At 30.4% G+C, this 12,512-nt stretch overlaps 1 protein-coding gene across 4 annotated transcripts in view; it reads right to left on the bottom strand.

The window, feature by feature from the left end:
- The window catches only part of LOC143058868 (orexin receptor type 2-like), a 37,244-nt gene that overhangs the window by 8,315 nt on the left and 16,417 nt on the right, over positions 1-12,512 (bottom strand). For all 4 annotated transcript variants that reach the window (XM_076232358.1, XM_076232351.1, XM_076232348.1 and 1 more), the window contains one exon: positions 10,696-10,819. In XM_076232358.1, coding sequence (XP_076088473.1) covers positions 10,696-10,819 — 124 coding nt within the window. The remainder of the gene's footprint in view (positions 1-10,695; positions 10,820-12,512) is intronic.

Raw genomic sequence — 12,512 nt, 5'->3', positions numbered from 1 at the left:
GAAAGATCATACATTCTATTAAATGTTAATTCATTTTTTCTATATAATTGATTGGATACCTCTGTTTGTGAATTTGAAGTCCTCGATGGTATCACCTCAGTTGTCAGTGTTTTGAATTCTGACATGATTCATTACACACATTTGTTTTATAAATTGCCGGTTGATAAATTTAGAAAAAGGAGTTCAAACTGCTTTGAAAAGTGATGTAGATGGGTTTTATGTTCCTTCTACTCATACGCATGTTCATATGCATAAGTAGTTATTACTTAATGTTTACTTTGAGAGAATTTGATGGAGATAAATAAAGAAAGATGCATATTATTTGTACCGCCTTCTAAATTCATGTTTATAAATCCTGGTATAAATTCATTAGGTCAAAAATCCTTCCTAATACACATCTGGATATATCAATGTCGAAATCTATTGCAATTCTTGTTTTTACAAGGAGGAATTTAATACTACTGAATTACAATTTGTAATGTATCTTAAACATTTACTGTGCTGTTTTATTTTCTTAATTTTAGAACAGTCTTATATCTTTTATAGTTTACCGTCACATTTATGTAGTCATTTCATTAAGAGATCTATTATCGTATCATAACTATTTTGATCATTTCTTTACAAATAAAATGATAATTGTTTTTATTTTCATCTGTAAAATGTGTTTATTCTTAAATTGTCTAATATTTATTTAAGCTTTATGTATGTTTCAATAAGCTGAATGTTATTTAGTAAAAGCAGTTTAAGTGATCAATAGCAATTTACGTTTCTGTTTAACTTTTGGAAATTGATAAAAACAGAACGTCTGATTTCATACATTTCATTTCAACATAGAACGCCCTTTATCCAGAGTCAGGTAACATTTACCAATCAAACGTAACCCTTTGGCAGAAATAATATGTGTTAAGTATATAACGACATCAAGGCTTAAAAGATAACTTTTTCGGTAGACAAAAATATTTAAAAAGTACAAATACCAAGCTTCAATAACATTATCAAACATAAAAAAGATCTTTCATTACACACAAACATCTAATACGCATTTGCTTTAAGTCTTATCTACTTATTTTTATATCAAAAGTAATTTTTAAAAAGAGCAAATAAGTTTATCATATAAAATTATTCTGCTCAGCGTGTCAGTGAATTTCAAAGTTAGTTTCATGTTTATATAAACACATTACCAATTATGTGCAACTGATGTACTTTTCCTGATTTACCTTAACCTTGAAAACTCAAGCATCCTTTGATAGCCAACTTTTTGTAAGGGGGTTGAAACCTTAGCTTTTCGAAAATGTTTTTAATATATGAACGGAAAACTTGACACTGGAAGTTAAAAAGTTTAACATACCAACACCACCAAAAGCTAAAACACAATAAATGAATATATAGCACCTGTCAAATTCCTGTCGCATTTTCATTTGTAGAAAATGATAGATTGATTTTTTATAGCTAGCTTAACCTCCTATAGTATGACAGTCACATACAATTTCATAATATTGACAACCACTTGTGAACAAATTAAACAGGTTAAATTGTCACAAAATAGGGGTACAGCAACCAATATTATGTTATATTCTTAATCAAAAGAATACCAAACAAATATGTCAACAAAGAAAAACAAAAATGCATAAAGACAAAGAAAATTATCAACAATGAAGACAAGAATACAAAGATTAACCATAGGAAAAAAACTAAAATTAAAGATAGTATTAACAAAGACAGATTAAAGAACACTAATAACACGTTATAAAGATGATCAACAACGTCAGTACTAAGAATCTATATCCCATGATCGTATAATATTTTTGCGACGATACAGAATCAACAAAGTCTTAGTATCTCTCGATGAACTTAAAAAAAAGACGGGACGATCTTTGACATTTGTCTGATTCATCAACTTTCTTCTCAGACAATGTTGACATTACAAAGTCTGAGTAGCAGCTACAAGCTCTTGCAGTCCGAACGTTACCTTTACACTTAATATGTTGTTTAGTTAAATCTCATGAAAGGTAAAATTATATGCTGATACACCAAACGTACATACGACTCATCAATGGAACTCGAATCGAAACATTTGTTAAGCCAAATCAAAAATGGAACTGAGGTGCATTTAAAAGTAGAGATTCGAACAGATGTACTCAAGTTTACGGTAATGTGTACCTGCTGGAAAAAAACGTATTGTCTGGAAATAATCAAGATTGAATAAACTAGCCATGATATCAATCTAGTTCTGTAAAATAATAAGATAAAACTTTAATAATTGCATACGTTCGAAACGTTTTTATGGATTTATTTTCATTAGAAATGCATAATAGTTTCTTTTTTCGTTGTTTACTTTCATATCTGTTTATTTCCTATAGTCTATAAATGAAAGGTTGCAACAATCCTGAAGTCATTTGCAGAGTTTTCTAACGATGTAAGATTAAAAGAAAACCATTTTGTAGTGCATTAACAGTTAATTAAATAAAAGAACTGACATGCAAAATTTTCATCGTTATTTAAATTAATAAAAATCTAATCATAGCAATAGTCAGCTAACGAAGTAAAACCAATAGTCAGCTACTGTATATACTAATGGTCTATTAATCTTGTTCAAGTATACATGAAATCAAAGCAAATACAAAAGCCAAGTTAGGAATTGACAGTCATTTTTCATTCTTCTTACGTTTCCTTTCTATAGGCTTTCTGGACCTCACTTTTTTTTTAATTTAAGGGCATATCCAACAGTTTCAGGGGAGGTAATAACAAACGTAACCGTCTTCTATTGTTTCCCGTAATTTAACGTTGTTTCAACGACGTCATAACGGAATCACCATTGGCTATGGCCGTCTGGCAAGGTCGGTTTCTTTCCTCTAAGGAAAGGGCACGGCGGGAATCGGCAGAAAACTCATACAGAATATTAACAGAAATAGAAGTCAAATCTCAAAAGATGTTGTCCTCTTGGTCCATTATAAAAGAACTGCAATTATCTTTATAATTATAGACCATACTCACTTAAGTTTCCGTTTTATTAACATTATCTTCAATATACAGTACAGTACAGAACAACGAGAACAAATGCGTAATAATTTATTTTTTCATTAGAATGCAACACAAATTGTAATTAATTCTTTATCAAACTTATCCGAGATTTTGTCATTCAGGATAGAAAACTCAAAATTTGATTTGACTTGAGAAAGATTAAAAAAATTGGTCTCTTGAGAAAAATAAAATACGACATAAACTAACATGTATCATTGCATCTAGCATCTAGCATCTAGCTTTGCGTTGAAGTGCTAATATACAGAAGCTCTTTAAATGAAAAACGACAACTGTAATAAAAAAAAAAAATGAAATAGGAAAACATTGTAATATATACACTGACATACAAGTAAAAAATATCTGACGATTTTAGTGTTTACTTATGTATGACGAAATAAATATAATTTAACAAACAAAAAAAACCGGTGTAAGTCTTGACTTATTACCAACCCCCTCTTAAAACCAGCGGTTCCATAATAGGATAGGAAAAAAACAGCCATCGAAATATCATAATCCAAAATTTGGGGGGGGGGGGGGGGGGCTAATAGCTTATCTCAAGATTTTGATCATTATTCAACTTTATTCTAGAACGGCATACGTTTTACCGCTAGCAAACCCTTTATCTTAATAATGTATCAATCACTTATTCAGATCCACTTTCGCCTCGTCGTAAATATGCGTGATATATTTGCCACTGGAGCACGGGAGCAATCAATTTATTAGTTGCATATAGTGATGCATAATCATTAGTTCTCAACTTTGTCTTAAACAGTTTTCCAGTTTTGGTAAAAAAAAAATATCTATATTTTATTTTTGAACGAACATTTTAGAATTTCTTTCCGCATCTTTCTCTTTGAATTTATTTGTTTGAATAATCAATAATAATATAGTTATGGTTACATTGTATGCAGCCAAACTAGGTGGAGTTTATTTTCAAGTTATTGTCTTTCTGATCTGTTTTGTAAATTAAAGGTTTTTTTCATGACATCTACAACTGCAAAAGGCGCAACAGATGTGTTAAAATCAGCCATGTGACTTATTTGAAGATTCATGTGACATTTGTTGTTTTTAAGAGATCTTATTCAAGGTTCGGATATACCTTGAACCATTTATTTAGATGGTTTTTAAACGTATAGATGCGCGAAACTCTCACTACACTATGCATAGGATATACGACATTTTTTTTCGACTAAACGAGGCTGTAAATTTAGCAGCTAAACGGCCGCACCCAATTATAGCAAAGATATACTGTCGGACGTGAGAAGTCCAGAGATGTGAATATTTCTATATCCTGTCCAATCAATCCTTTTGTTTTGAAAAAGTTTTAAATGTATACATTAGTACGACAGCAACCGAACGACACATATAATTCAAAACACTAAGAGTCAACATACATTTTTTTTGTTAAAGCTAGAAGCCTATAAAGAATAAAAAGCCCAAAACTGCAACATGAATAAATAATACAGAGTCAGTGAGTTTTTAGACAAGTGTTTGGTTGCAAAATTTCACTAGCTCTTTATTAATTTCGATATGTGAAATTATAGACGGTGTAATATAAATCAGTGTAAGAAAAACACTTCATTGTAAAACTAATTGAATTGTCATCTCGTCCATATACTAGTTCATTATAAATAAGAAGATGCGATATGAGATATGAGTGCTATCAAGACAACTATCCAACAAAGTCACAGTGTATAAATACATTTGTCTGCCGTCGCACTGCCATTGAAAAATTAGCGGGGAAATATAACGTTATTTCCCGAAACGTATTAATTTTTGGCGCAATTTGTGAGGCTTACGGAAGGGATTTAGTAAACAATATCATATTTCTCGATTTTTCTCAAAAACGAGTACGTTGACAAATATTTTTCAAAACGTTATGACGTTCCATTTTTTTCAAAGAATAACATATCTTACTTTGGCCAAATCGACACCATCAGAAATATTTTAATAAATTAAAAATGTGCATTTCAAATGTTCATTTCTTGCCGTTGTTTGAGTCCATCATAACGTTGTTTGCTTCATTTGAGTAAGAATTAATGCTTTAAATGGTAAAGTTAGATTTTTCTTACCATATTGAATTGTTCTGCTTCAATTTGAGCCTCATTATATAAGTATATGTTGATTAAAAAATCATATTTAATTTTTTTAAATAAAAAACGTTTTTTACTCCAAAATTGCAAAAATGTTCAATTTTCAGCAGTATTTTTTGAAAAAACGAAATCGACGACTAATATTTTTTTTGGCAAAATTTCATTCTCTGTCAATTGAAGAATGAAATATCTTCAAGGGAAAAAATTCTCACCGTAAAAAATAAACTGTTCGATATGCCCTTAACATTAACGGTACTGATATTCTATATCAAAATCGAATTTCGACACATTATGTCTCTGCAGTGATGCCTGAGGTCAAGCTTTGAAATCCTGAACATTAAACAACGAAGAACTTTGAACCTTAGAGTTCAGATGTTTTGTTATTTCTTTCATCTCAATATTTTCTAATGTTTAGATTATAGGTTATGCAAATTATTCTAATCATACTTTTAATGTTCCTGGTCTTATTTTTTGTGTTCACACCTGTAGAAACCTTAAATCGGTATACAAAATTATATTTGGGTTTCAAAAAATCAAATGAATGTTGAAACCTAAGATCGTTTTATTAAAATATTTGTGTTAGCACGACCTATCAGAACTGTAAGTAAAATATGCAAACAAAACAAAGTTTAACAAATAAACCTGACAGCAAAAAGAAATATATAAAATAAAAACAAAAACCTGCTTTTTTCACGTGGTAGGTAGGATTACAGTTAAGTCGACATCAGAAACATTCAACACTTCAATCACAGTAATAACTAAATAACAATGATTAAGAAATTGTTCTAAAATAAACATTAATCTACTAAAGGAATTAGATTTTTGTAAATCTGTGCAATCATTCTAAAATATTTGGTATTTGGTTGACATCCATACAGAGAAAGAGGAACAATATGTCAATGTTTATGAATTATAATGAACGGTTACCTTAGAAAAATAGCTATTATGTCATGCAATTATTTAATTGGAAAATTTCTATAGCATCTTAATAAATTGTCCAAATTGTCTTTTTTGTGTAAAATTTATCCACAAAAAAAAACTCTGTTAACGAGAAAGATTTTCTGTTACATGTAATTTTAGGTATTGGGTTTTATCTCATTTACGTTTGTACCAAAATGACGGTGTCTTTGTTCTCTTTAGTCAAAATAAGTTAAATAATCCTTCAGCATTGATTTCTGAGCATTTCTAAGCTGGTTATTCAATTAACCATTTTCTCCTGTTATTTATGGGCTAATGTAATGCATAACATATGTGTTATCAGTGAATATGTATATATTTAGTTTTTAGAAATTGTGATTGTATGTGAGACGATCAATCTTATCTTACTACCTACCATATGTTGCGTCATAACTCATTTACTAAATTATCAAATCGTTTTATTCATAAACTTTATCAATTTGTACCTTGACCAAATTGTAGATATAATTAAATTGTAAGCATACGAGAAATAAAATAAATGACTACAATACATATAATCATGCTCTATAGAACAAAAACGACGGCTAAAAGCTGTAATACTTAGTACATGAAATTCTTTGTGTTTTTCGTTATAAATTTATCAATTTATTCTTCTGTTTCTTTGAAGTTTGTTTTTCATGCGAGATTATCAATGTTATATAACCACTATAACTTTATGTTGCTTTAATTTATATAAATATAACAAACAAACTCCTTAAGAAAAAATGGTTTAAAATTAGCCTTAATATAATTGTCAATTACACCAAAGTTAATCTATATCTTATTATTGTTTTCTGTAAAGATGCCTAATTAAAAATATAATAACTTTGATAGAGAAAAAATGTTATCTTATTATTACACATATAAAATCATTAGTCCAGATTAATTCATACATTTGTAATTAAAAAACGCATTAGAATTACATATTCGTCATCTTAATAGTTCCCATTTATAATAACGTTTGTTCTGAATTAGAGTGGACATATTTGAATGGATCGAGACTATAAAGCTTAACGGGAGGTATTTAAACTAGAATAATTTCGTTTTCGTCGAATATTGCGTGTTTGCGCTTGTTAGCTCTGCTTTATAAGTTTTCCCTTAATATCAAAGACAGTTAAATACATGTTATAAAGGTTCATGTTCTTGCTTTAACTTTTTTAATTTATGATTGACGGCGGTATACACACACGGTCATCCATTGATTTTCTTTGCGACCGGCATTTAAATACTTGTAAAAGTAGTGCGTCTACTGTGTTGCTAGGAATGTATAGATTCGCCGCCTTTTTTTCTGTCAGAATGAAAACAGCATTATATACGATACTCTATGTACGTTACGAATCCTTGCAACTTTGTGAAGGGTCTGTAGATATATCTTCATGGCCCAGTGGCAGTCCAAGTTTCTCACCTATCAGTTTGGTCAACTACCTAGTGCAACCCCTGTATACTGTATTTGTTGTTAACTTGTTCTCGTCATGATCATACATTGAATAAAGAAATCAGTTGTGTACCGCTGTTTAATAGTCATCAATTGATTAAGAGACAACAAATCCAGAATAAACAGTTTGCCACTGTGGCAAATCAATCCATTGCTTATAGCTGTTATATTGAAAGAAACCTTTTTATTTTACACGAAATTTTATCATATATATGTTAACGTTAGTAAAAACAAATTTCTATGTGTTTGTCGACAAATGTTAAAACAAAGTACTAAGTACTATGTGTCGACGACTTCTTTTCTCGTGATCAATAACGTATATTTACTGTATCTATTATTTTGATAATTCATCAAAGAGAACTTGAATGAGCTCTCATTTCTATTTGCTATCTGACTATAATGATAATGATGGCTTTGTCAACAGTTTATAACAAGCAGAACTGTTTTCAACACGCACATGATGTCATAATTGATGGATTGACTGTGGAAAAATTTCCTTCAAGACTACTTCAAACCAATTTGTAAAATAACAATATACAAATACCCCATTGAAGCTATCAAAATTGTTGGACAACACAAAAGACAAAATAAATAACACATTACTATATGCATGTTTATATTATTACCCTAACATTTTTTTAGTAGAATTTGAGTTGTTTGTATATAATCACAGAACCACGAATTAAACAAAAATCAGTAGTGATCATATCAGTGAGGAACAAAAGACTTAAGTATTGATAATAAAGCCATAATGCATGAATGTATTAAATATTTATGTTCCAAAATCTCGTTAAATACTTTTATTCAATATAAAAATTCTTAACAGTTTTTTTTTGTATTTTGTTTCGAAAAAGCACATATAAGTTGTTTTTCTGCTGTTGCTTTTAACATGAGTATTACTTTTCCGGTCTTGAGGAAACGATGATAGTCCGTCGGAAAGGGACAATACATAGCTGAACCGTGTGAAGAAATAGGCATATCTCTTGCAAGTAAAATCCACCCTTGTAGATTTCGAAAAGGACCAGGCTAATGCCGCTACAAAGCAGCACTTGCACCTGCAAAGTGGAAAAGGATTAATATAAGTTGCCATAACTTGTTTCCCTATCCACTATAAATTGATATGTTTAAACTAAACTTTTTCGATTTATGTAATAAATTACATACAAGTGAGAGGTTAAGCTAGCTATAAAACCAGGCTTAATCCACCATCATTTTCTACATAACAAAATGTCTGTAGCAAGACATAAATATGACAGTTGTTATACGTTCGTTTGATGTGTTTGAGTTTTTGATTTTGCCATTTGATTAGAGACTTTCCGTTGAGAAATTTTCTTGGAGTTCAGTATTTTTGACAATTTTCAATATTACAAAATACAACGCTTCTTTTTGTGTGGATGTTATTGGTTTTATTTTAACAAAATAACAAGAGAGAGATTCAGAAGTGTGAGATGATTACTGATACTTTCAGTTTAAAATCTTGACAGCGAAGAATTTAAGAAAAATATGTTGTAAATCATGTCAGTAACAAAGCAATATTTTAACGAATGATTTAAAAACGGAAGACCTTAGCGTCTGTTAGATTTTGATTATGATAAGGCAGTAATTGATTGCAAAATCAATTCATTTCTAACGGAAATTCCGAAAAATCCATGCGCAAAATATATAAGCATTTTTAATAACTTATTTATAACTCTACTTCAAATAAAGTCAGATCATGGTTTTAGTTTTTTCTTCCATATTTATTAAAGCTAGTGCACGAGCAATACCATTTCAAGTTAGGTCCAAAACTCAGGCAAACTGATGAGATAAAGGTCTTTAATATTTAAAACACAACCCTCATTACAATTTTTTTTCATTCTCTTAATCTAGTGGTTTAACGATTAATTTTTTGATATGGCGACTTTTCTACGGTTACGCTTTCAATTTTCAATTCGACGATTTTTTTTTGAAGTAGACAATGTTCATTTGAACACGAAAAAAAGGAAAAAACATCGAAAATCCACCTACATACCAACAAATTGTTGATATGACATAGTTATTGGTATATTTACATAATTATTGTTTGGCTATGTATTTTCCTAATCAAATTGCTGATATAATGATAAAAACTATAAGACAGCTTTGCGAAATGGCAAAGTATTGAAAATTGTGCGGTAAAGGGTAACAACGTCTGGGTAAATGGATTAACCATACCCAGGGCTACGTTTCTTTTAACAACGTGCTATTAGCCAATCGAAATGTGCGGAATGTACCAAGCTAGGGTTATAATGTTTTCTCATATATATATATTCGAATTGTGACGTCATGCCAGGTATGCGATACGGGATTGCTATGCGATACGGGGTATGCGATACGAGTTTAGCCATGCGATACGGGGTATGCGATACAGGGTAGACTGAAAAAAAAACCTTTATTAGATATACAAAATTGCTGTATTTTGTACTTAACATATGATATATATAAATAAAATGACTGAATAAATAGTCAACGATCAATCTTACAGGGCGATGGATCATGTAATATGATTCTGTACACTACAAAATATAATATATAACAAGTCAAAAAGGGTACATCACCATTAAATAACTATAAAATGAACAAATATTAGATATTTCGGATAACAGATATCCTTCTTCAATAATAGCACGATGTCAAATGAATCATGTCAAAATATTCAAACTGAGAAACTTTTTCTAAATCTTGAAATTTATACAATTTAAGCGAACACCACAGACGCTGATACACTTTTAAAATTTCCAAACACGGCGCAAAGATTACAAAGATATACCAAATGAAAATAGTTATTTTCGATGTGAACTGGCACAACTCTAAATTTCCAAAGGTTGTGACAGTTTAGATGTTATAACTGCATTGAGGGCAGTCCTCAAACCAAAAAATAAAAAATGTCCTAACCGATCCAAGTTTGTATAATATTTCAAATTTGACAACAGTAGGGCAATTGCAACAGAAACTACATATTTAAGCCTCCCAAACGAACAGCAGTCTAGTAATGATTAGAAAAATAAGTTTGATCTAATGAGGTAAAATAATTGAACGTGGCTACGTACTTACACATCCATCCCGAATGAATGAAGTCATGTATATATATCTTTTGTTTTTATATTTTTTATATTATTTTTTAAAGGCCAATGTTGACTCTTCATGACCCTTCTTTACTAATAGCCTTACCTGAATATATTACTCAAATAAACCGGAATGTAGCAAATAAAAAACACAATAACTACAACTATCAACATCCGGGCAGTTCGTCGCCTCGCTCTGGATTGTATCGTTGCTGCTTCCGATCTACTATCTGAAATGACAATAACTTACATTGAAATTATGTAACTACTTACAAACACATTATAATTTATTTATGATGTATATAGTTAGATAAAGAGTAATCTGTCATTATTTTCTCCAAACGGAACATCATATGTAAGGAGGATTTCATGTTCTTTGATGAATTGCCTTTATAACTGTGCATCATGTAACAAACATGTTCATATTGAGGGATCTCGCTGGTGGCTTTCGCTATCAGTTTATGTTTGTCCGTTGAGAATTTGGCACTAATAATTGGTGTTTGATTAGACACCAAGTCTACTTCGTTGGATTCTCTCACATGACTAGGCAGTACTTGTTTACAGCTGGAAGTTGGCGTTTGATTGTAGATGTTTGATGTTGTTTAAGAGAGTAGAAAATTAGTTTTTTGTATGTAAAAGTCTCAGAAGCAATACTACAATTATTGTTTCGTAATTTATCCTATCTAAGCTTTAGCGGTTGTCTTTTATTACTTGACTAATCTTACAATGGGATGAGGTACACATGCGTGTTAGCATTCAAATCAAGAACAAGACAAATAAAGCCAGATATATTGTATACTGCACTAAAGACAGCTTTAGAATAAAACACAAAAAACGAAAACGATTGTCTATATAATATGTCTATCGCTAAACCGCCACGATCAAAATTAACTATGTTTTATAACTGATAATATGATGAACCCTTAATATAAAGGAGAAATATAAGGCAAAAGTAACCAGAGGACTTAAAAAGACCGACAGAGATAGGAATAAAGAACCCTCTACATAATAGGGAAATACAAAGTAATGTCAACAAGAGGACTCTAAAAGACCATAACAACTAGTTCGAAGAAGAAAAAAGATAGTGAAAAAATAAATAACATTTCAAGAACAAGAAAAATTACATTTCAAGAACAAGACAAAATAAACGAAGTAACTATAGGGCATTAAACGATCAATCCAATCAAACATTAGAATACAGAGAAATGTAACAATTGTGACACATAACAATAGTTTCTGTAAGAAATTAAACAATCGAGACAAATAGAATAGTATACTCAGGTGTTTCTGCAAGGATAGGCCTATATTAGGACCATGAAAATGTGTCGGTTAAAGCAGAATGCTGGAGTGCTGAGGTGTCATTTTAGGCAGGTTACACTGTATCAAGAAGACAGTAAACGATAGATGAATAAAAATTAGAATCTAGAGGATATCAAGCAATCGGGACACAATAAGAAAAAATACTATCTACTGCCCGTTCAACGATCGAGATTAAAACATAGTATCCCGTGGGTAAAACGATCAACACTAAAACAGTTGTAATATTTATTTAACGATGTAGACACTTTCAAAGAGTTTCTGGAGGACTAACAAATTATGAATAGACATGAGTTCTAAATTTTCTACATAAAACAATGACTGTTCCAAGTCAGGAATATGACAGCTGTTATCAATTGATTTGATGTGTATAACTAAACTCATCATAGATTTGTTTGAGTTTAGATTTTGCCGTTTGATACGCTACTTTTAGTTTGTTTTTTTTCCACAGAGTTCGGTATTTTTTTTTATTTTTCTTTTTTCGAACCAAGATCTAAATTCAATGGAAATTCATTTATACTGCCATAATGATATGCTACAAATTTACATAGTCCGTATGATATTTAAACAGAAAGAGTTTAGAGGGGCGAATAACGTTCACAAATC

This window comes from Mytilus galloprovincialis, chromosome 1 (assembly GCF_965363235.1).
Source record: "Mytilus galloprovincialis chromosome 1, xbMytGall1.hap1.1, whole genome shotgun sequence".
NCBI lineage: Eukaryota > Metazoa > Mollusca > Bivalvia > Mytilida > Mytilidae > Mytilus > Mytilus galloprovincialis.
The sequence above is the reverse complement of the archived record's forward strand: the minus strand, read 5'-3'. Positions and strand labels throughout refer to the sequence as shown.